A 23,765-nucleotide genomic window follows, 5' to 3' on the forward strand; every position below is an offset into this window, starting at 1 on the left:
TGGGTTGCAACAACAAGCTTTATTCTCAAGAAATGTATGTCCTTGGTGCTGACCCTCCAGGACTGGCCCCTCCCGGGTCAGGCTGAGGGGCAGTACCACCTCTTCCTGGGGTCCTCTTCTCTATGGGAGTAGCAGGAACTATTACAAACCCACTATGCGGGCCATAATGGCAGACCCAGCAGAGCCCAGGGCCATTTTGGACGACAAGGACAGTCCAGCCGCTCCTGGGAAAAAGCAGAGGGTGAGCAGAGGGGGGAGGGCCAAGGCAGCTCTGAAGGACAAAAGTGCAGGGCCAGGGATGCTCCTCATGAGGGCCCGAGGCGGGGCACCCCACAGCAGACCCTCTGTTTCCTGAACCCCAGCATCTTGGTCTAGGGGAGAGGCGCTGCCAGCAGTGGCCCAGGAGGGACTCCAGTGGTGGATCCGCGGGAACTGCCTTGCTCCGCGTAGAGGAAGGCTGAGCCCCAAGTGGGAGGAGATGCTCCAAGTGACCTGGCCCTAAGCCAGCAGCTCTAGCCAGGGCTCCCCCCACCCCCCACCCTCAGAGAAACCCGAGAGAGAAGAGGAGGGTGAGGCAGGACTGCGGCAGAGGGCCACGGGTGAGATCTGGGCTGGGTCCTTGGTGGCTCCTGTGTTCCTCCATCCCCTCCCCAGCAAGCCCTGCCGAACACCTACCCACTGACTGCAGAGTAGCCACCAGGCTGCCGGCGGAGACTCCGCCCCCGTTGGCAATGGCAGCTATGGACATCATCTTGGCCGCCAGTGAGGAGGCAGCGATTCCTGTCCCAGTGAAGCCAATGGCACCCAGAACCACGGGCACGGCACCCACGGTCAGGGCTGTAGGGGAGAGGAGCTGCATGGGGGTGGATCCAGGGGAAGGACTCCCTGCTCTCTGGGCCCATCCTGAGGCCTCACGGAGTCTGTAACTGGGCTCTGAGCTTGGGAGAGACCACAGGCAAGGGTAGCAGTGATGAGCCCAGGGCAGTGAGGCAGGGAATGTGGGGGAAGGACTGGGGGCCACCAGGACAGGGGGCTGCACTCCCAGAGGGGACTGCTATGGGTTGCCCAGGCCTCAGGCCCTCCTGAGGAGCCCTGGCATCTCTGACTGCACCCTGGGTTTGGGGGAAGCGGGGCTGGAACCCCCTTCCTGCAGGCTTACCTCCACCAGTCACGACTGCAGCAGCCTTGACTAGAAGGGAAAGAACATGCTGTGAGGCTCACACGTTGTGCCTCCCTCTTCCTGCCAAAGACCCACTGTAGGGAGCTGCTGCCCAGGAAGGAATGGCCCCTGCCTGCCCCTCCCTGCTTTTCTCAGAGAAGCAGGACTTTGCAGAAGGTGTGATTGCTGGGGAGTCTTAGTTCAGAGATCAAGGACCTGTCCTGAATGTGTTTACCCACCCTGGTCAAGAGGATCTGGGAACAGGGGTTTAGGGTCCTGGTTCTCCCTGGTTTGGGCAACAGGCATGTGAAGGTCAAGCCCTGAGTGACCAGGGGCATCCTCTGGACCCAGGAACCAGGTTGAAAGGCATTTGCTGCTCAACTTATTGGCAGGCAGGGAAGGTGACGCCCAGCCAGCAGGCAGCTTGGCACACTGGGCTCCTTACATGGAAGGCTGTCCATCTCATGGCCTGCCTGCTGGTCTCAACCAGAGGTCACGGGTGTGGGTGGCTGGCCTTTCCCCTGGTGTGTGCGGAACCTGGCCTGCCTGAGGGTTCCTCCCAAACCCCACCCCACCCTCTGCTGTTGGAATATCTCCAAACTTTTGTTCTACTTCCTGTCCCAAGCTCTGAAAACATCCTCCCACCCCTCCTCCCTGCCCAGGGCACAGGGACAATGGTAAATGTTCCTTGGTAAATAAGGCACAGTATTAACTTCTCTGGGGCTGTTAGTAGAATTAAATGAATTGACAAATATCAAGTGCTAAGCCAAAAAAAACTTAATAATTAATTTAACTGATCTTGTTATTTAAGTCTTACGAATCCCTTCACCATGAGCTGACAATCTGTCTGCATTTCTGACGCAGAAAGGAATGCTGGTGTGCTCCAGGCCCTGACCTTCTCATCACCCTCTCTGCGCTGCACTGGGAGCCCAACAAGTAGCATCTGTTACTCAGCCAGTTACCTCCAATTGGGGCAGCAGCCACAGAGCCCACATTCAGTGCCCCCAGCAGAGGTCCAACGGCAGAGGCCACAGGGGCCAGGACAGCCTTGGATATCATCGTGGCCCCTGGGGAAGAGAAGAGGGTCAGAGGTCAGGGAAGGTATCAGAAGCTCTATCCCCCATCCATGCTGTTTGTGCTGGTGGAGTTGGAAGAAGCCCCGAATGTCCATCCAGTGTTGGGGCCCAGTCTCCTGAAGTCATGAAGAGTGCAACCCTGAAGAATCCTAATGCGGAGTTCCTGTGTATTAGCCAAAGCCAAGGACAGCATAACTCCTCATGCTAGACTAATAATGACCCTGATTAAGGAGAAAAATAAGTCCTTTAGGAGTATGTTTCCTGGCATTTTATGAGAACATCCTGTTTTGTCACTGGGAAATATGTTTCCTTAGTACTAGCAAGCCAGTTGGTTGTTTTCAATACGTTCTGCCATAGTTAAGATCTAAGCTCACACTGCCCCATGAGCCGGGCAAGAACAAAGCAGTTGCAGCTTGCAGGCTCCCCAGCCCCCACCCCCATCAACACATTGTCAGTTTCAGGACTCAGTCTTTGTGCATAATTGTGGGACCAAATGCCCATGGTTGTCCCTTGGTAAATAAGGCACAATATTAACTTCTCTGAGGTGGTTAGAAGAATTAAATGAATTGGCAAATGTCAAGTGCTAGACTTAGCAACTAAATGTAAAAACACTAATAAAATTTAACCAATCTTGTTATTTTAATCTTATGAATCTCTTCACCATGAGCTGAGGATTTGACTGCATTTCTGATGGCGAAAGGAACGCCGGTGTGCTCCAGGCCCTGACCTTCGCCACGCAGAACTGGGAGCCCAACAAGTGGTATCTGTTACTCAGAGCCAGTTACCTCCAATTGGAGCAGCAGCCGAGGTGACAGCAGAGAACCCCGACAGGAAGGAGCCAACAGTAGATGCCACAGGGGCCAGGGAAGCCTGGGATACCAGCATGGCCCCTGGGGAAGAGCAGGGGGTCAGAGGTCAGGGAAGGTATCAGAGGCTCCACCCCCACCCATCCATGCTATTTGTGCTGGTGGAGTTGGAAGAAGCCCTGGGTGTCCACCCAGGGAGACAGAAAGGTCACAGGCAGTGGAGGCACCCCAGAGAAACCCTTGGCAACAGACAGAAGCTCCCCTAAGGACACTGATGGATCTCAAGGAAGAGTTCTCATAAGAAAAAAATAATCCAGTAGCACGACATACACAACACACTGTCCTGTGTGTAACTCACACACGTTAATGAAAACCACCACTAGTCTGCAACAGCCCATGTGGACTCTTGGCTGGCCACTTGGCACAAACGAGGTTGGGGAGGGACAGTGAAGCAGGGAGCTTACAGGGAGGACATCACACACACATCAAAGAGAGTGCATAGGTGACAGGACTGGGGATTACCTTATCTAAACAGACATCTGGAAAAATGGAAATTGTCATGTAAAACCTCCCAGCCAGAGTCAATTATAACTCCTTAAGGGAACTACTGTGTCAGCATCCAACAGCACCCACCCCTGGGACTAGGTCATTGCAACCTTCACAAAGAAAATTTGCTGCACGTGAATGAGGGCTAATAAAGCACTGACAGGGTCCTTGAGAGAACAGGGCAAGGACTAAAGGATAAATCCTAAGACCCTAGACTCTGGAAGAGCCACCTGTCTCTCCAGAGTTGGCCTACATAGCACTGCACTGCCCACAATCCCGCACATTTCTAATACACTGCTGTCTGTTCTTTGTGCATCCGGTTTCAAATTCTTCCTGTGGAATCACAAGACAATGGCCACTCTGGCTCCATGGGCAGGTCTCTTCTGCAACATGAAAACTCACACACACACACACACAGGCTGAGATGGGTAGGGAGGCACACATTAAACATGTGAGAAAGGTTGACTTTGGGGGAGGTAAATGGAGTTGAAAAGAAACATAAATGATGGGAATAAATAAATAAACCAAAGAGGAGCCCTAGATTCAATCTCCACTAACACACACACACACACACACACACACACACGAAGAAAGAGGGCCTGAAGTGAAGAAGTTCGTTATGATCAATGCTCAAAATCAGATCCAGTAGGACAAACTACTAGGGAAGGCTCGCCAGAGGGGGCTCCTTGACAAAGGAAACTTAGGGAGGGGGACCTAGCTAGAGATTCCCACGACCCCTAGCTGTAGACATGGACATGAGGAGGCTCACATCTGGAGAGAGAAGGAGACGCAGGAAGCGCCTAGGTCTAGCCCTTGGGGAACTGGACCCCTAGGCCTACAGCCAGGGTCTTGCCTCCCTCAGGCCCTTCTCTGAGAGGATGCCAGGGGGGACATATAGATGTGCTGGGAGGACAAGGACACTCAAGGGCAGGACTCTGCATCCTCCTTAGCGGTCCTCTCGTCCCCCAGCACCTGCCCCTTCCAAGAATACTTACCTTGTGACGAAAGGCCAGCCAGGAGGGTGCCACAGGCTGCCCCGCCAGCTTCAGCCATGGTCACTGCTGATGTTAACTGGGTGGCCAGGGAGGAGGCCAGCATGCTTGCAGACGTAAGGGCCATGCTGCTGAGCAGAAAGCTTCTATTGGACCAAACCTACCAAAGGGTAGAACTTTGGTGAAGAAATGGAACCCCCAGAACTGGCTTCCAGCCTACTGTCCTGAAAAATCTGAGGGGCTCTGGGATGGGTAGAGAGGTCTGCTGTGAGCTGGTGGGGACAGTGGACCTGGAAGGGGGCTTGGGTGAGGGAAGGAGGAATGTGGGCATCAAGGTTACCAAAAGACCCATGGTAGGGGCTAGGGGAGAGCCGCAGGGTATTGTCTTTCCTCCAGCAGCTGTTTTCTTCCTCGAGAAAAGCCCAGCACCCACTTAGCCACTTCTGGGATTCCTTTAAATCTCCATGGAGCAATTTTAAAAGCACCCAAATTGGGAAATCAGAACTAGTCACACTGTTAAGGTATGAACAGCAGCCAAGGTACTGTGGGTGCCTGCTGCTCTGTGATCTCACTAACATGAGAAACTTGGGCTTCTGTCCCCACCTTAGGGATGGGAAAACAGGGTGCAGCCCAGAGAGGGTATGCTATATGCCCCAGGCCTTGGCAAAGCAAGAGCCAGCCAGGGGCAGGTACTTCTAGTTCACAGGCACATCGTGACTGATGCTTTCCCTCCAGACACTTACCTCTCCCCTGAGCCCACTTCACCTCCACCCACCCTGGAGGCTTGAGAGAAGTCAGGGGCAGGTGGGGGCTCAAGTCCCTTCACTCCCAATACCTAACTTTTTAAAAAATCTGATACCTTATTTTTTTCTCATTTTAAGTTGATACTGTGACCTACATAATGGTGGGATTCGTGGGATATATTCATACATGCACAGAGCATAATTGGGTAATTTCATTCCCTCGTTTTCCCTTCTCTCTTCCCTCCCTCTGATCCCCTTCCTCTATTCCAATCACAGCTACCCGGATGAAAGAAAGGATCTGTGGGAGAGTGGGTGCACACTGGGCACTGCCCACCTGAGGTTGGGGGCCACAGCAAGAGGCAGTCCCTTCCACCCTCCCTGCCTTACCTGGTGAAGGGAAGTCCTCAGAGTGTGGAATGGACCCCGGTATTTATCTAGAGCATGTGTTCTTTGTCCAGCCCCAACACTGATGAAGCCCCCGCCAACTGGCTGCAGGGCACGCCCAGTGCTTGGGCGGCCAAGGAGCTAGGTTTCATTTTCCTAGGAAACAGAAACTAAGGAGGCCAAAGTGAAATCTGGCAACCATGAAATGCTGGCTTCCTTAGGTGGATGATGGAAACCAAAAAGCCCCAGATAGGAGCCAATAAAACCAGAATTACAACTGATCTCTGGCTGGCCTAACCTGGCTCTGCCATATTTCCTGATTTTTGTTTCTATTAATCATAAAGTTTCTGTGAAAGGGGGAAGGGAGTTTAGCTGTCTTCCCAGTTTTGGCTAAACTATAATCAAATTAATTTTTCCTTTCCCTTTATTTATTTTTTAATTTAATTTTTATTTTTTTGTACTAGGGATTGAACCCAGGGGTGTTTAACCATTGAGCCACATTCCCATCCCTTTTTTATAGTTTATTTAGAGACAGGGCCTTGCTACATTGCTGAGGCTGGCTTTGAACTTGCAATCCTCCTGCCTCAGCCTCTTAAACTGTTGGGATTACAGGCGTGTGCTAACTCGACCTGCTTTATATCACTTTTGATAATGGAGATCAACTCATACCTGAGATAATCTTCCCAGAGTCTGCATCATATTCTCAGCTCTTAATGTTGTATGGGCTAATTTGGAAGTTAGGTCAGGCTGACCTTATTCTGCTCAGACATCTCACCCTGCGCAAAATTGGCTCCCCCTCCTATAAGAGTCCACTTGCATAGAAGCTGACACCCCCACCCACTTGCACCCTGACACTCTGGAGCTGGTGCTAGCTTACTTCCTGAGTGGGTACGGGAGGTGCCAATTCTGAGAACTTGGTGACACTTTATGAAATGTGTGTTATAATTGTACTTGCCTCTCCTGTCCCCCTTCTTTGTGTTTTTAAGAAGAACTAAGAGTCTTCTTTGCCTACCAATGTTGGCCTCCTAACCCGCGTTCAGTGTCTTAGGCTTCAGAACTGTCTGCTTTCTGCTCCCTAGGCTCTGGCTAGAATAAATCCTTTGTCTTTACTTCAAAAAGATTGGGATTTTGGAATAGTGCCTAAATATTGGGAAGCCCCAGAGAGATATCCTCTGGGGTCCAGGCTGTGCCTCTCGGCCCATCGGGACCCCCCACCCCACAGAAAGGGGCACCTTCCCCTCTAGTTGTGGGAGCTCTCTGTTTTGTCCCGTTTGGATCCTATGTGGTGACTGACTTAAGCCTGGCCTTGAAGGAAGACTAAGAAAACTGCGTGTGTTTGGAGGTACCTTGTTTGTTCTCTCCATTTTGGGTTGAATGTCAACCTAGAGGAGAATCAACCAGATTGACTGTCAAGCCTTAGAGGTGTTTCAGCTGGGTGGATTGTGAGGCCTTGTGTCTCAAATAAACTGGATACCTGTCGAGATGCCAGTTTTGGACCCAGGTGCTCCGCTACATAGATTGTGGTGACGATCTGGGACTGGGATGGAGGAGAGTCTGTTTTCTGAGGATAACTGTAGTTACATGCTTGCCTGACCACCTAACATTGCTCCTTCATTGTTGCCCCAGCGAGAAAACCTTCTTCTTTCCCAACTCACTGCCCCTGGATCCACCAACTATCTAATTTGACTTTTGCCTACCAGTTTCTTCCCATTTCTGCCTGTTGTTCTAACTTTTGGCCTTATCATGGGATCTAATCAGTCCTGTCTTTTGACCCTTTTGAACTACATGTTGAAAAACTTCTCATCAGGGCTTCACATTGACTATGGGGTGCCTGTGACACCAGGGCACCTCCAAATTCTGTGTGAGGTAGAACGGCCCTCTTTCAATGTTGGATGGCCATCTGAGGGCTCTCTGGAAGCCCTCATAGTCCAGAAGGTCTGGAATGTGGTAACTGGCAGGCCTGGCCATCCTGACCAGTTCCCATATACAGACCAATGACTAGATTTGGTTCTTAATCCTCCAAAATGTTTACAAAAATGCCTCAAGGATGCACCTAGATCAGCCAAAGTCCTGGCTCTTCAGGATATCAGAGGTTTCCAGGGTCGTAACAGACAAGAACTAAGAGTCTTCTTGGCACCCTTCTGCCTCTGTTCTTCCCCCTTCAGATGAGGATGAAATGTTGCCACCTCCCTATGCTCCTCATGGGCCCCACATTCCTTCTCGTTCATCTGTGTCTTCCCCAAGGTCCCCTGGGTCTGTTCTTTCATCACCAGAAGGGCACATAACTTCCCCCATCCTCACGGGGAGATAAACACTTGACGGAAGTGGTGGTGTCTTCCCCATCTCTCTTCTCGGCTCCCTTGCTGCTGATTTCCAGGGTGCGACTCCTCCCCCAACCCCAACTTTTCCCATGTTGCTCCTCCGGCAGCTACCCTCAGGAAGGGATGGAACCACTGTCTTTGTGTATGTCCCCTTGACAACTTCAGATATATAATTGGAAAAATCAAAATCCTCCTTTCTCTGCACGCCCACAGGCCCTCATTTCACTCCTCGATGCCACTTTCTGCATGCACAGGTCTGCTTGCGACGACTGCCAGCAGCTCTTGCTGGCTCTTGTCACTTTTGATGAGCAGGACTGCCTCAGGGTGGAGGCCAAGAGAGCCATCCTTTCAGTGGCCAGTTGCACCAAAGCCAAGGGACAACAATTGTTAGAGGAGGCCCTTCCTGACATCCATCCTGATTAGGACCCTAACTCTGGGGCAAAGAATGTTCATTTGGACGCCTATCACCGGCATTTGTTAGGGGGACTAAAAGGGGCTACTAAAAAGCCCATTAAATTGTCTAGAACTACTGAGGTACTCCAAGGCCCCAACAAAGCTCGAAGCTTATTCCTTGAAAAGCTGCAAAATGCTTTCAGGACATTTTCCCACTTTGACTCAGAGGCACCAGAAAATACGTGAACTATAAATCTGATTTTTTTCTCTCCATAGCCCTATTACAGAGAAACAAATCTGTGAACTTCTAGGAATGGCAGTTACTGCAGGCTTTGGATTGCCTCCTTTACAGAACTAGCAAGGTCTTTGTTTAAGCCACCACAGGAACTAGCCCTTTAAAATGGACTAAGAAGGAACCGCAGGCCTTTGACCAGGCCACCAAGCCCTGGTCAAGGTCCTTGCTCTGACTCTGCCCGCTGCTATTGAGTCCTTCAACCTGCTTGTGGCAAAAAGTCCAAGGGTTGCCAAAGGGCCTCTCACACAAGATCTTTGACCCTGAAAAAGGACAATAGCCTATCTATCTAAAAGATTGGACCTGGTAGCATCCAGATGGCCTTCCTGCTTATGTATCATAATGGCCACTGCCCTTATGGTCAGAGAGGCCAATAAGTTAACTTTGGGACAATCCCTCAGAGTGGCGACCACACTTTGTAGAGACCCTCCTAAACGGTGCACTAGGTAGATGGATGACTAATAGTCGTATTATTCAATATCAGAGTTTGTTGCACTACCACCCTCAACTCACCTTTGCCCCCACAAGGGCCCTTAACCCCACCTGGCTGATACTAGAAGACAACCCACTTGAGCCCCTCCACGACTACAAGGCTATGCTTGACCAGGTGAGCTCAGGAAGGCCAACTTGACCATGTTCCTTTGACTGAGGCTGAAAGCCATCCAATGGCAGCTGCCAAGTCATAGAAGGGGCTTGGAAGGCTGGAGCCTCGGTCACAACAGAAACCGAAGTCATTTGGGCTCAAGCACTCTTGAGGGGAAACTCGGCACAGTGAGCAGAACTAATCACCTTGACACAGGCTTTAAGGGAGCGCTATTTTGTTGGGTTTGGATTCCCGGTGGTGACCAATTGGAGCCCAGCCATGAAGAGACGCATGAAGCTTCATGTGTAGAGGTACCTTATTTACTCTCTCCATTTTGGGTTGGATGTGAAGCCTAGGGGCAAATCAAGCAGACTGACTGTAAAGCCTTCAGGTGTCTCAAGCAGGTGGGGACGTTGCCTCCTGGCTGAAATGGGTGTTGGAAACCAGTGGACTTTCTGGGTTGGTTCTCCTGAAGGAAGAGTCTATAAGCCTTTTCTTGTATCTGTTAGAGAGACTTAAGGTAGTTAACAAGAGACTGGTGGCTGATTTTAGCCAAATGAATATCAGAAACCCAGGGAAGTAGAAGGGTTGGTCTCCCATATATAATCTCAAAGATTAAGGGGTGCATCGGGCACGCAAAAGAGCAACAGGCAAAGGCACTGGCCACCCAGCACTGTCTCTAATGTAAATCTACTGAGGGTCTGGTTCACGTGCTCAACCTGTGCAGAACTTTGAGGCTGGTCAGCGCAATGAAATTTCCAGTCGCTGCAGTGAATGCCGGCCTGACAGCTGACCTTCTGGTGACAGGCAGTTCACAGCCTGGTGGGACTTTATTAAGAAGAAATTTTGTTGGATACACTTCTGGCCAACCTGAGAAAGTATCCACAAAAATAAAGAGAAACGTATAACTACTGGAGGGAGGTCTTACCTCGGTGAAGCCAATCTCCCAGTGATCTCCAGGCAGCTCTCCTCGATTGCGGACCCCAGAATGGGTCCACCTTTCTTGTTGGGCATTTACCTGTTGGCAGGCTGGACATTGCCCAGAGATGTCCTGGGACGTTGTTTTAGCCCTGGGATACAATATGTCTTAGAAATTCAGCCAGTTGATTCTTCCCCCAAGGAGTTGTTGCACATAAATCCAATACTAATGTTCTTCCCAAAGCTCAGGGTACCATGGTCTGGAGTCAGGAGGACCCACCAGCTTCTGATTTTGTTCCCCCTTTTCTTTAACCTTCTCTTTTTCTTCTGGCAGATAATGTGGGAGGGAAGGAAGGCTGGTTTGGGGATACAAGGCCAAAGGGAACATGGTGACTGGTTCTGGTTTGGAGTCCAGGGCCTCTTGTTGAGCTGTCTCATTGGCAAAATTATTGCCCTTGATGACCAGAGAGTCTCCTTTTTGGTGACCTGGGTAGCCACGACAGCCTCCTGCTTAGGTAATCAAATTGCCTCAAGTAGAGCCAATGTTTCCTTTTTATTTTTAATAGAATTTCCCTCGGCAGTTAGCAACCCTCGCTCCCTGTAGATGGCTTAATGCACATGTAGGGTGGCAGAAGCACACCTATTGTCTGCTCTCTTGGCCCTGGCCAGAAGAAATCCTTTTCTTTACTTCAAAAAGACCTAGAGTTTTATTTGGGATTTTGGAGTCATACCTTAACAGTGTCTTCACACGAGAGGATTTCAGGCAAGACACTAGGCTTAGCAAAAGTATAGCAATGTTTACTAGAAGAAAAAGAAGCAGGGGTGGGGTGGGGTGGGGGGAGCACCCACAGGGAGAGAGGTGGGCCCTCTCCCACTTACATCCCAGCTTTTAATGGGGTGGAGGGAGATTGTTAGGTCTCACCCAAGTATCACCTGTGGGCTCTGGTCGGACGGACTACTCTAGCTAACAATCAAAGGGCAACTCTTGGTCATCCTTCCTGGCTGACAGGTCCTAATTGGAACTGGTTTGGCCAAATTCATGGTGAGGGGGCCCACAATCATCAGTGATGATCACCCCTCTTTCCTAGCCTGGAAATCTCTGGTTGTATTTTTGTGCAGGGTCATGCTTAAGGTGTCTTAGCAACTAGGCCCTGCTAAGCAAACCTATCTTTGTCCTCCCCTGGATTTATCTGTTTTTCTCCAGTTGTAAGAAGATTCATCTATGGGGCTGAGATCAGGCAAGGGTCCTGAAATAGCTGTCTTGCCAGGCCTTCCACTACCACTGAGACAGGACTGTCAATTAACTGATAGGCTTTGTACTGAGTATCTTCTCAGAATTCTCACCTCCTGCTCATGCCTTAACTGCTACCTAACAGATTTCTCATGTGGAAAGGTGACGGAATCCCGTTCATTGGGACCCCAGGAGAGTCTCTGGTCTGGGATCCAGCAACAAAATGAGAGACGCCACTCTCCTCCGTTTTCCAGCTGGGATTTGACCACTGTATCAATCGTTGTGGGTTAACCATGGGAGGGTGTGTCATTTTAAAAACAACTATATTACCATTGATATACGGTAATGACTTTTAAGAATGATTGTTTGCAATATAATATAGAAATACTGTTTTTTTCTCCCAGAGGTTTTTTTTTTTTTTTAATTGACATCAAATGACAGTCTTCAATGGTGGTTAACACTTCAGATATTTTATGTCTTTAAAAAAATTATTTTACAATTCCTGTTCAAGATTAAAATTATTGCTTCATAATTGAAATATAGGGAGAGAGAGAAAAGATTGATTCTTGTCAAATAATTATATTAAACAGTCTTTCTGGGGAGGAAGGTGTCAAAAAAACTAGAGCAGTTGTAAAGACTCACAGAATAAATTAACTTCTTTAAAATTGTTTTCCTTGTGCTCACTCTTCTCAGCTTTGAAATTTATGTTGAGCTTTCTCCAAAACAGAAAATATGCATAGAACTATTCACAATTGCTAAGAGGTAGGAGTAACCCAAGTGCTCCCTGATGGAAGAATGAGATGAGCAAGATGTGAGTTATAAATACAATGGAATATTATGCTATCTTAAAAAGGAAGTTAGTTCTGTCACATGCTGTAACAAAGCTAGGCCTTGGGACATTATACTATGTGAAATAAATCATCACAAAAAGCCAAAAACTGTCGATTTCCACTAATGTGAGGACCTAGAGTAGTCAAATTCAAACAGGCAGAAAGGAGGATGGTGGATACCAGGGGCTGGGAGAAAGGGGAGAGGGGATTGTTATCTCAATATAGTACAGAGTTTCAGATTTGTAAGATGAGAAAATGCTGGAGACCTTGTTCACAACAATGCGAGTGAATATACTTGAATGCTATTGAACTGCACACTTAAAAACAATTAGGATAGTAATTTTGTTGTAGTTCTTTTTTTTTTTTTTAACTTCAATATAAAGTTGGACATGGAAAGAGACACATCAAATTTTGCTGAGCTTACTCTGATAGTGTCCCCCAAAGATCCATATGTAAAGACTTGGTCCCCAGAAGGGCAGGGAGGTACTGTGGAACTTTAAGAGGTATGACTGAGTGGGAGGTCCTCAGGTCATGGGGGTGTACTCTCTAAGGGCATCATTAGGTATCCCTATCTCCCTCCCCACCAAACGCACATTAAAGGACTTGGAGTAAATTACAGGAATAAGATGTGATCTGGGTCTCAACTGTCCAAATACCCCAGTCTCTGCTCCTGTGGCAGGCACTGTCACATGTCCCTACCACTTTCAGGATCACACACGAGATGTGCTCCAACATATGATTGCACCAAACAGAGACCAAACCAGTGGGGCCCACCTGATCTTGGATTTTGAACCTTTACAACTGTAAGCTAGTTAAACCTTTTCTCTTTATATGTTAGCTGCCTCAGGTCTTCTGTTGTAGTAACACAACAAAGACTAATGTATGTATTTTCTTTCAGTTCTTTAATTTTAATAAGGCAATAGAGTCCTCTGAACTCTGAGGCAGTTGTAATCAAATTTCTGGTATTTATAACTATATAATTCTGAAGATAGCGTCTCCTTCAGGAAGACTTCACAGATAGCCACCATTAGAGTTAATCTTTGACTGCTTTGTCCTACATGTCAAATAGCACGATCCTCTCAGTGTCTTATACACATCATGTTATGTGGTCAGTTATCTATGGCTGGATAATAAGAAACCACAAAATTTAGTGGATCCAAAAATTATTTAGCTCATGATTTTTCTGACTCTGCAAGTCAGCAATTTAGGCAACTGGCTCTTCTGGTCTCAGCTGCAATCAGTTTTTCGGATCTTAGCAGGGCTAGCTTATGAAGCCTTGTTGGAATGAATGGGCGGCCTCACTCTGTGCATGTGCTTGATGACCTCCAGCAGGCCAGCCTGACTTGTTCTCATGTGGCAATGGGCTCTGGGAGCTACAGTGGAAGGCCATGTGGCCCTTCCATTGCTTTCTATTGGCTAAAGCAGGTCCCGAAAGCAGCCAAGATTCAAAGGAGGGGGAATAAATCCGCCTCTGGAAGGGAGAGGGTGCACAGACACAGGACACAGGAAGGCAGAGAGCATGAGGTTACTTCTGTAATTCAGCCCAAGCCCCTCCACGTGACTGGGTGTGAGCTTGCCTGGATCCCTCAGCACCGTGCACCCTAGGCAGGGTAGACCTCTCTGATCCTCTTGCAGCCAGAGGTTATGTGGGAAGGAGCCCTTGAGCCAGCTGGGAACGGAGGGGGTTTACTTAGCCAGCATCTGAGAGGAAGAGAGAGCTCGGTCAGGGTGGGGCCTGAGTCCTTAACACTAGGCAGAGCATGCCTGGACCTCCCGAATTGTTTAGAGATCCTGGAGTTGGCAGTGCATATATGACAACGATCACCACAGGGGTAGAGACGGGGTGCTCAGGCAGCTGAGACCCAGGGTTCCAGAGAGTTTAGGACCCGCAGGATGATCTCAGACAGATCCCTAGGAAGAGGAGGCATGGTCCCTGTCCAGGGAGAGAAGGTGAAGATCAGCTCCCGAAGCCTTAGCTCATGGTTCATGACCTCTGTCTCTCCTTCCATTCACACACACACACACACACACACACACACACTGAAATGACACAGTAGTCCCTCCCTTATTTACATGGGGATACACTCCAAGACCTTGAAGCCCATACACACATGCAGTTTTGCCACAGAGTACCAAAATTCATCTGTCCTGTTTTACGTTCTGGTGTCTCCTTTATATCACTATTTTCGTGCTTTGTGGCCATTATTAGGTACAATAGGATTGCTTAACACAGCATTGTGGTACCACCAGTCAATCTGACAACCTAGACAGATACTAGGTGACTAACAGGCAGTAGCATATACAGTAAGGATTCGCTGGAAAAAAGGATGATTAATGACCCAGGCAGGATGGAGCAGGAAGGCCTAAGATTTTAGCACACTATTCAGAGCAGAATATAGTTTAAAACTTATGAATTGTTTATTTCTGGTATTTTCTATTTAGTATTTCTAGACTCCAGTTGACTACAGGTAACTGAAACTGCAAAAAGCAATAAACAAATACAGTGGACTATGGGTATCCACTAAGTTGGTCTTTCTGTTCTTCCTCCATTACTTCCAAAGATCTTGGACTCTGTGCCACATTCCTTGGTCATACCCTAGGCCTATGCTGCCCATTGGTAACCCTTAGCCATATGAACCTATATAATTTTAATGTTCCTGTTCTGTGAGATAAATAGAAGCCATTTCCTGCTCCTTCAGGCCTTGGGTCGTTTAATTGCGAGATTTAGGCCAGTTTTCCTACCATCTGTCACATTCTCCAGAAAGTCTCCCCTGAACATACATTCCCAATCTTTCTCAGCTGCTGGACCTCTACCCACTCACTCAAGTTTAAGTCCACTATGCTGCTTCTGCTGCAGAATTTTCCACAATGAAATGTCATGATCTGTCTCCTCTGCTGGATTTTGACCTCTCTACGGTCAAGGACCAAGTTTCCTTCACTCTGACCCCCTCTGTGCCAGGCCCAGGCACAGGATCAAAGAGACACACAGTATTACAGAAAAAGGTTCCTGGATCAAGAGATATAATCAACTTTTGCTCATAAAAAAATAAGCAACAGGATGAAAAGGGAACGTACAGCCTAGGAGAAAATATTTGAAAATCATATATCTGAAATATAAAAAAACTCTTACATCTTAAAAACAACAAAAACACATTAAAAATGAGCAAAGTACTCTAACAACACAGACATTTCTCAAAAAAGATATAGGAATGGTCAATAAGCATATGAAAAGATGCTTGAGATCACTAATCATCAAGGAAACACAAAATCTAAACCATCTCAATCTGTTAGGATGACTGCTATCAATAAAACTGAAAACAGCAAGTTTTGGGGAAGATGTGCAGATATTGAAACAAGTGTGAGCTGTTGGTGGAAATACAAAATGTACAGCTGCTATGGAAAACATTATGGCACTTCCTCAAAAAGTTCAAAATAGAATTACCCCGTGATTCAGCAATTCTGTGTCTGGGTATATAGCCAAAAGAACTGAAAGAATCTTGAAGAGATTGATGCACCCATGTTCAGAGCAGTTTTATTCACAAAAATCAAGAGATAGAAGCAAACCAGGTGTCCATTAATGGATGAATGAATACATAAAATGTCATCTTTCATACAATGAAATGTTAATTTAGACTTAAAAAGGAAAGATATTCTGACACCTACTACACCATGGATGGGCCCTGAAGATATTATGCTGAGTGAAATAAGGGCACACACCTTCCACGTCTATGAGGTAGGAGAGTAGTCCAATTCCTAAAGTGACTGCCCGGGGCCAGGGTGAGTAAGAAATGCAGAGTGTTTAACTGTGTTTTAGTTTTGCAACAGAAGAAGAATTCCAGAGATGGATGTTGGTGATGGTTGCATAAGAGTGTGTATGTACTTAAGTACACACTATTGAAGTATACACTTAAAATCTGTTAATATGGCAAATTTTATTTTACTTGTATTTTAGCACAATTAAAAAAATAGGAGTGTGCCTCTGCTGCCTTGCTCCCAGGGGAAGGCTCAATACAGGTGCTGGGAGGAGGACACCATGGACCAGGCTCTGAGCCAGCAAGACTGAAGCTCACAGGCCATGGGCTGGACCAAGAGGTCCAGGAAGCAGGCCTCAGCCCGTACTGGCCAGCTGCCAGGCCTTTGTAAAGCACGTAAGGCCAGTGTAAAGGGCTTCTGTGCCACCCAATTGGATGGGACTTGGTGCTGGGAGACATCTGAGTGGCCTAAGCCTACCCCTACATTTAGAAACAAATTAACCCAGGCCCAGAGACCAGAGGACTCCCACACTGTGGTCTCTGGCCGAGTGAGCATGGAGGAGACCATCAGGGCAGCGTGCTCTAACACAACAGAGAAGCTGAGCTGAGGGGGAGGTTGGGGAGGCTGAGGATCGGCGTGCGGATTCTGATACCTACCAGGTGGGAGAAATTCCTATCTCCATCCTTGGGTGGGCATGTGGGGGATCAGACCCTGGTCCAGCTGGTCCTGGGGCCCCCACAGGGACAGAACCAGTGGAGGCCTTGGCCACACTAGATGACTGGGACATCTCATCCTCCCCTAAAAAAGATGAAGAAGAAGAGCATACAGAGCGGGCAGCTGTGGTCAGAGGCCCCAGGGGCCCCAGAAGGATATGAAGCCGAGGGACCCACTGTATCCTTCACTTCCAGAAGCTCCCTGGAGCTCTCACTGGGGGAGGGGTCTTAGGGGCAGCTATGCTGACAGGTGAAAGGCATGCCCAGGGGTGAACCCAAGTGGGAGACAGGATGAGACCCAGCCACCAACAGAGAGCTGGCAGGCCCCCCTCAAATCAGAGTGGGAGGCTGGAGCCCAGGAGGGAAGACGTTCACGTGGACACAGTGCAAGTTAGGGGCAGCTCCAGGCCAGAACCCAGACCCTCTGTGCCCCTGGGCCACAGCTTCTACCCTCACCTCAAGCCCTGGGCCACTTCACCCTCTGGAACCTCCTTCCAGGAACTTTCTATCTGACTGAGATTTCTGCAGAAGGGACTCAGCAGTACTCTTTCCCCATTTTCTGTGGCTCCAGCTGACATCTTGGTGGCAGTGAAGAAGCACCCAAGGCTTAGAGCCTTTCCCAGAAACAGTGTAACACGGGAGTGCCCTCTGATGGTGAGCACAGAACACAGCCCTTTAACACTGAAAGCCCCAGGCTTCCCAGTGTCCTGATGAACTGTCTGTCTGCAACTGAGTTTCCTCCTGCTGAGAATGAGACCAGCCTGAGCAGGTGCCACAAAAGTTCCGGAAAACCAAAATTGTTATCTATTCTCAGGCCAGCACTCCCTAGCTCAATCTACTAAACCTGTTTTCCTCCATCAACCTGTCTCCTGAGCTTTAGTGGATCAGCAAGTAGCAGAACTTTCAGTTCTGGTGACACGTCCTGTGTCCTATTGCGGTTTGTGAGCCATTTCCAGGATGCATCCAAATATGTACAGTTCAGATTTTAAAGTTAGTAACTTTTCTAGGGTCCCTGTCTCCATGGTCCTATTCTCTAACGTTCCATCTCTGTCCCTTGCCCATCCAACCCTCACCCAAGCAGGTCTTAGGTCTTAAGGGAAGCCCAGGCTGGGACCAGGTCAGCTGCTCCCAAAGGCTCAGGGTGAGGTTAGGCTGGAGCCCCTTCCCAGCAGACACTCACCTCTGATCACGGTGATTGTGGCCCTGGGTGGACGCAGAAAGGTACTCAGGGTTCCGTTGCTCCTTCTCCTTATCCATTTCCCACCAGGCTCCTGTCCACCCTGAGAACACAGAACAGTCTCTGCAGCTGGAGGCAGGCTAAACAGCCCTGCCTGAATGAAGTCCATACCCAAAGGTCAATGGGGATACTGTCATCCCACTATAGATAAATTAATCAAGGATTAGTGCCAATTAAACTTGCCTTGCAAAGGATGGGCTCAGTGGCTGTGGGTAAGCTAAGCCACTAACACAGGCCAAATTCAATGTATCTTTCCACAATGTCAGAATTTATTGAATAACAATAAATTTGCAAGCAAACCACTTATAGTAGTATTGATTTCACCAAATACCCATGGGTCACCTAATAGTCATCCGCTGGGCAATCACAAGTCCTTTTAATTCATTCCAAGCTTAATTTCTAATATATATAACACTCAAGTCACACACCACTCTTCATACAACGATGTATGTACACATATACAGAATACAGAGCAGCCCCTCAGCTAGAGCCCAGTGAGGGCTACAGGATTCCCTGCCAAGAGCACAGGCAGAGACGAACGCAGAGGGTTAAAGGTCACTGTAGGGGGTCAGTGGAGGATTTTAATGAACCAGCTCCACATAGTTGTCAAAGCAAAGGGTCCAGACGGTGGGCAACTTCAGTTTCGGAGAATCAGCCTGGAGTGGGCTGTGTCGGAGGGCAACTTCAGTTTCGGAGAATTGGCCTGGAGTGGGCGTGTCGAGGGCAAGAGATACTGTGCTATGCTGAAGCTCAAAGGAACAGGAAACGGGAGACTAGTCACTGTGGTGATTTTCCTGGGCAAGGCTCATTACCAGTGACCAAGTGACAGGGTCAGGGTGCCACTGTGGCCAGATTGGGGAGGGTCCTATTGTATGAAATGAAGTATTGCCTGATCTAGAATTTCAAATAAAGCAAGTTAAGACCTTTATGTTAAACTGCTTTAATTTTAAAATTTGCTTTTTATTATCTACAACACCAGGATATAGTCTGACACAATCACAGAAGCGTGGAACACAACTCGCTCCAATTCAGTCCCCAGTGTAAGATTCACATTCTCTTTTCTGTCAAAGTTAAACCGATAGTCTGAGTTTCCTCATACGTAACAAAAAATGTGTTTGCTGTCATCTAAACCATGTGGTTGAAATGTAGCTATTTTGAAGCCCCCAATATATCTCCCTTTGTCCTCATAATGCCTGCAGTGTAGGAAATCATCTGATCATAACTACAACCCTTCCCCTTGCCCTCCTCTTTTAAATTAGTCAATCACTTGGACTGTAACTCCAACTCCTCCTATCAGAGCAAAGGGCAGTGCCACCTCAGGGATGAAGCCCTGGGCACACTTCCTGCCCAGTGTACTAGTTTGCCAGATGTTTTGATAGCACTACCTTCTGCAGAAGTAAAATTTGCCTTGCCGAGTAACTTACTTAGTGCGTGTCTGAATTCTTGCGGCACCCTGATATTTCTAACACCAGCACCCACTCCCTTCCATCTTCTTCAATCCATTTACAGTTTATTTTGTTTTTTAAATTATTGTTCTGGGGCTGGGGATGTGGCTCAAGCGGTAGCGTGCTCGCCTGGCATGTGTGCGGCCCGGGTTCAATCCTCAGCACCACATACAAACAAAAGATGCTGTGTCCACCGAAAACTAAAAAAAAAAAAAAAAAAAAAATTGTTCTGTAGATACACCTGATGTGGGGACTCCTCTGCCATATCAAGGCGCACGTACCAAAGTTTGGCCGTTCCACTGTTCTTCCCTTTTCCTGTCCCTCCTTTCTTCTCCTCAATCTCCTTGTCTACTAATCTTTTCTCTATTTCAATGAAATTCCTTCTCCCTTTTTTCCCCTCTTTTTTATGAATCATCTCTCCCCTTATTTTTGTGTAGCTTCCACATACCGATGAAAACATTTGATCTTTGACTTTTTGGGGACTGGCTTATTTCATGCAGCATGAATCTCTAGTGCTGTAACAATAACCAGGGAGTCAGCATGAACTGGTGCTACCGTGATCCCCAGCTGCTAAGCAGGTGCTTTTGGGACAATCACCTATGCCTGGGGAATGTGGGGAAGAACCATTGCTAACCAGTGTTAAAACTCACTCACTCAAGTTGTTTTCTGTTTTTGTCTCAGGTAAGAGCCTCCTGAGAATCTTACAAGGAGCTAATCAAAAAGAGTCCTTCAGACTCTTTCCTTTTAGATGACCTCAGAGTAAACTTTGTTCTTTATAATGTTAAATTCTCCTTAGAGGAAGGCATTCCCATCTGCCATTTTTTGAATATGCAAAGCATGACCTTGAACTGAATTCGCCTTTCCTATGTATCACAAGAAAATAACATAGACTGGACAAATTTGTGTCTTTCCACAATATCAGAATTTATTGACTAACAATAAATTCACAAGCTACATCAATTCCATCAGCTTTAATTCAGAGTCCTCTCAGATTCACCTAGTGTCATGACACTGGCAATCCCCAAGTTCTTTCATTCCATTCCAATCTTAACTACTAATATCTATAACTCAAATCACACACCACACAATGATATATATTACAGAAAAGGCTGAGAGAGGATGAACTGCAAGTGTCATCTATGGCAGTAAAATGTCCAATAGGATAAGAACTGGGTCCTGGAACTCCACTTCTGCAGAAAACCAACACCCAGAAAACCAACACCAGTGTACCAACAGTGGTACACGCTTGTAATCCTGGAGACTTGGGAGGCTGAGGTAGAAGGATTTCAAGTTTGAGGACAGACTGGGTAACTTGGTGAGACCCTGTCTCGAAATAAATAGAAAGGGTTGGGGATGTGACTCAGTGGCAGAATGCCCCTGGGTGGAAGGAAGGAAGGAAGGAAGGAAGGAAGGAAGGAAGGAAGGATCAAATAGGGACTCAATTAAGTCCCTACTATTATGCTTGCAGCAAAAGCAGAATTACAGTTCCTGTTTCCCCTCCACCTTCACATTCCTGCACAGGGAAGTCAGCTGGCACAGTCCAGGCCACCTGCAGAACAATTTGTTGTCATTATCTTTTATTCCTCCATGGTTCATGGCAGGGATGGAATGAAAATGAGTATGTCCTTATTATCTGCTCAGAAAGCAAAAACCTGAAAATACCAGCATTTGCAGACTTGGAAAGGATTAGACAAATTCTCTTTCCCTGCTGGGTAGGGTGGACATGGACTTTCTGGTCAGCAATTTAATAACATGCAGTATAAGTTCATTTGACCGGAAATTGTTCATCTTCACATTCGTTGTAAAAAAAAGAATCAGAGATGTGCAAAAACCATATGCACATGAATAGTTATCATGGTGTTATTGATAACAGCAAAAGGTTGAAATAACACTGTGGGGCACTTGACTGAACTGTTTTCCCCAAACTTTTTTTGTATTTTGATGTGTATTATAAAAAAAATGCTTAGAAGAAAGTGCATGATGAAAATAACAGGAATAGTTTTAAGGCTGACCTGGCCTCACCATGCACCAGGTCCCACAGGGAGCACTTTACATGGATTATCCCACTTAATCCTCACAACTCTCTGAGAGTTACTGGTACTGTTGTGGTGTAAACTAATCAAAATCAGTAAGAGTGTAAGCTATAGGTTACAGATTAGTAAAAAATATAGATTATAGATATGATAAGTGAGATAAGACAATTACAAAGCAAGAGCTGTCACAGACAGGCCTAAGACTCCATTTTGCTGCCTTCTTTAAAAATAAAAACTGTTACAAGAGCTGTTTCTGAGAAACTGAAATGAAAGCTATAAAAACTGTTTTTCTGTACTTTGTACTCCACAAATTATACCTTACTCAGGATGCAGTGGTGATCATGGAGAGTTACATCCTGGGTTTGAGTGCACTTGTGGGTCTACATGAATTTGAAATAGATTCTATCCCTGGCCGACCCCTGTTCAAAGTCAGGATACTGCTGTCTCGCACCTGCTTGAACCTGGAAATGTGGTTAACTGACTTGCAAAGCTGATTGCCTTTTCTCTACTTCTGTCCTTGATTGCTAACTGGAAAATTCCAGCCCTGCTTAGAGCTCCCAGGTCCCACTAACTATTGTTTTAATTTCTGTGATTGGCTTACTTGCATGACACTAAGGAAAGCCCCTGAATTGTGGTTTTCATCTTGAAATTCCCAGGATACAGGCCAGGAAGTTGCTGTTCTCCTACAGAGCTTCAGTCTCTATGGGTGGGTGACAGTCCTGGCCAGGTAAATAAAGCTCTCAATGATCTGAATTTGGACTAAGAGTGTTTTCTGAAGCAGCTCCCCATAACAGTACTGTTCTCATTTTACAAATGAAGAAACAGATGCCAGATTAAATAATTTGCCAAAGTCACACAGCTCATGTTACAGAGTTTAGATCAAGATCCAGGTAATCTGATTCTAGACCCTCAGCCCTCCCCAGGAGCTCTCCCCCACTTGACATGTCACCTTCTTACTGGGGAGTTTTATGAGCTCACCATCTCCAACTGTTTCAGGTGCACTCTTGATGATAACCACATGATCCACATATATTCTTCTGTTTTGTTTTTGAAGACATACCTACACATTGTTAAGTACACCCACAGCAACCAATGATTTTGGAGGCTTCTGCTTGGGTCCCTGGGGTTCATGGACTCATTCCTTACTTGCCTTGATTTTGATTACTTTTACCAACTGAAAAAAGCCCTGCTTCTTTGTCTATTAAATTATCACACATTTTTATTTCCTTAGAAAATAAAATACTAAGAAGAGAAAAAAACATCTGTTTCCACTGTTATAATACAATCTTTGTTCTTCTTTTGCTTTTGCTGGAATCTCCCTCTTTCTTATTAAAAAAAAATTAAACCGATTTCTTTTAAATGTATGTACACACACACACACACACACACACACACAGTCCTGTGGGTTCTCTTTCTCTGGAGAATCCTGACACAGGGTAGCATCCTGACTCGGAAAGATGCTCCCAATTTCCACCACAGGGGTCTACTTCCAGCCCCTCTGTTGGGGTTCCTTTCCCCAGCAAACAGCCCTGTTAGGTAAGGTTCCAGAAAGACAACCCCACAACTTACCTGCCACTCAGGGACTTGCAGCCCTTTCTCCTCGCCCCGCCAACAGGGGCAGCTCCAGTCTCTTGTCAGACTTCTTCGGGCACCAGTTACAGACAGGCTCTATGCTACCTCAAATCTTGGAGATACAAATGGCAAGCCCCCCCAAGACAAGGGTGAAGCCCTGAGCCACGGTGGCTCCATGATGGAGAGGGGCGAGTGCACAACGGACCGAAGCTGGGCCAATTTCCCGTGAATGTCCTGTCGTGATTCCCAGCATCATCAGACACGAGGTATGCGAAGGGAGTTTCAGGTGGCCCCGGGACAGCCACGAGGTAAAGGTCACTACTCACTGTGAAGCCAACTTCTCTGCATTACAACAAAGGAGCCAGCCCGCTTGGCGGTTAAAGCCTGTGTTTTGAGTCGAGCAGATCGACCCTAACGATCCGGGTGCAACGGGCAAGGCACAAAACCCTGGAGGAGACCGTACCTTCAGCGGTTAAATGACAAAACGGTGTGCAAAGCTTCAGGCACACAGTGGGTACCCAACAGGTGGACAACTCCCGCAAGAAGGCTTGCGTTCCGGGCTGCGCCGGCGAACCGCCGCCAGGAATGGAGCGCACGAACCTTTGGCCTGCGCCGAGCCCTACGCCACAGAAGAGCTTCCCGGCGTGAGGCTGGGGACACGCTCCGCCTCGCTCTCCAAGCTCCTAGGGCTGAAGCCGCGCAGCAGCCCGTCAGGTCGCGGAGTTGGCGTGGAGGCGG

General features: G+C 47.5%; 1 protein-coding gene across 8 annotated transcripts; it reads right to left on the reverse strand.

Moving 5' to 3' along the window:
• Positions 1-23,674, reverse strand: LOC124090177 (interferon alpha-inducible protein 27-like protein 2). Of its 8 annotated transcripts, none has more exons than XM_058577805.1 (10): positions 23,025-23,638; positions 17,921-18,020; positions 16,684-16,825; positions 10,224-10,365; positions 4,583-4,739; positions 3,021-3,125; positions 2,122-2,226; positions 1,160-1,189; positions 676-933; positions 1-224 (listed from the first exon to the last, which is right to left on the reverse strand). In XM_058577805.1, exons 3-10 carry the CDS (start codon positions 16,812-16,814, stop codon positions 142-144), a joined length of 1,011 nt encoding a protein of 336 aa, XP_058433788.1. In that variant the 5' UTR covers positions 16,815-16,825; positions 17,921-18,020; positions 23,025-23,638; the 3' UTR covers positions 1-141. The 8 variants fall into 8 exon arrangements, with proteins under 8 accessions (XP_058433788.1, XP_058433789.1, XP_058433790.1 ...); XM_058577806.1 differs by having other exon boundaries at positions 676-837; positions 23,025-23,607; XM_058577807.1 differs by lacking the exon at positions 3,021-3,125 and having other exon boundaries at positions 23,025-23,674.
• Positions 23,675-23,765: the final 91 nt, after the last annotated feature.

This window comes from Marmota monax, unplaced genomic scaffold, assembly GCF_021218885.2.
Source record: "Marmota monax isolate L192 unplaced genomic scaffold, Marmota_monax_Labrador192_F-V1.1 WCK01_AAM20220418_F8-fsc00017, whole genome shotgun sequence".
Taxonomy (NCBI): domain Eukaryota; kingdom Metazoa; phylum Chordata; class Mammalia; order Rodentia; family Sciuridae; genus Marmota; species Marmota monax.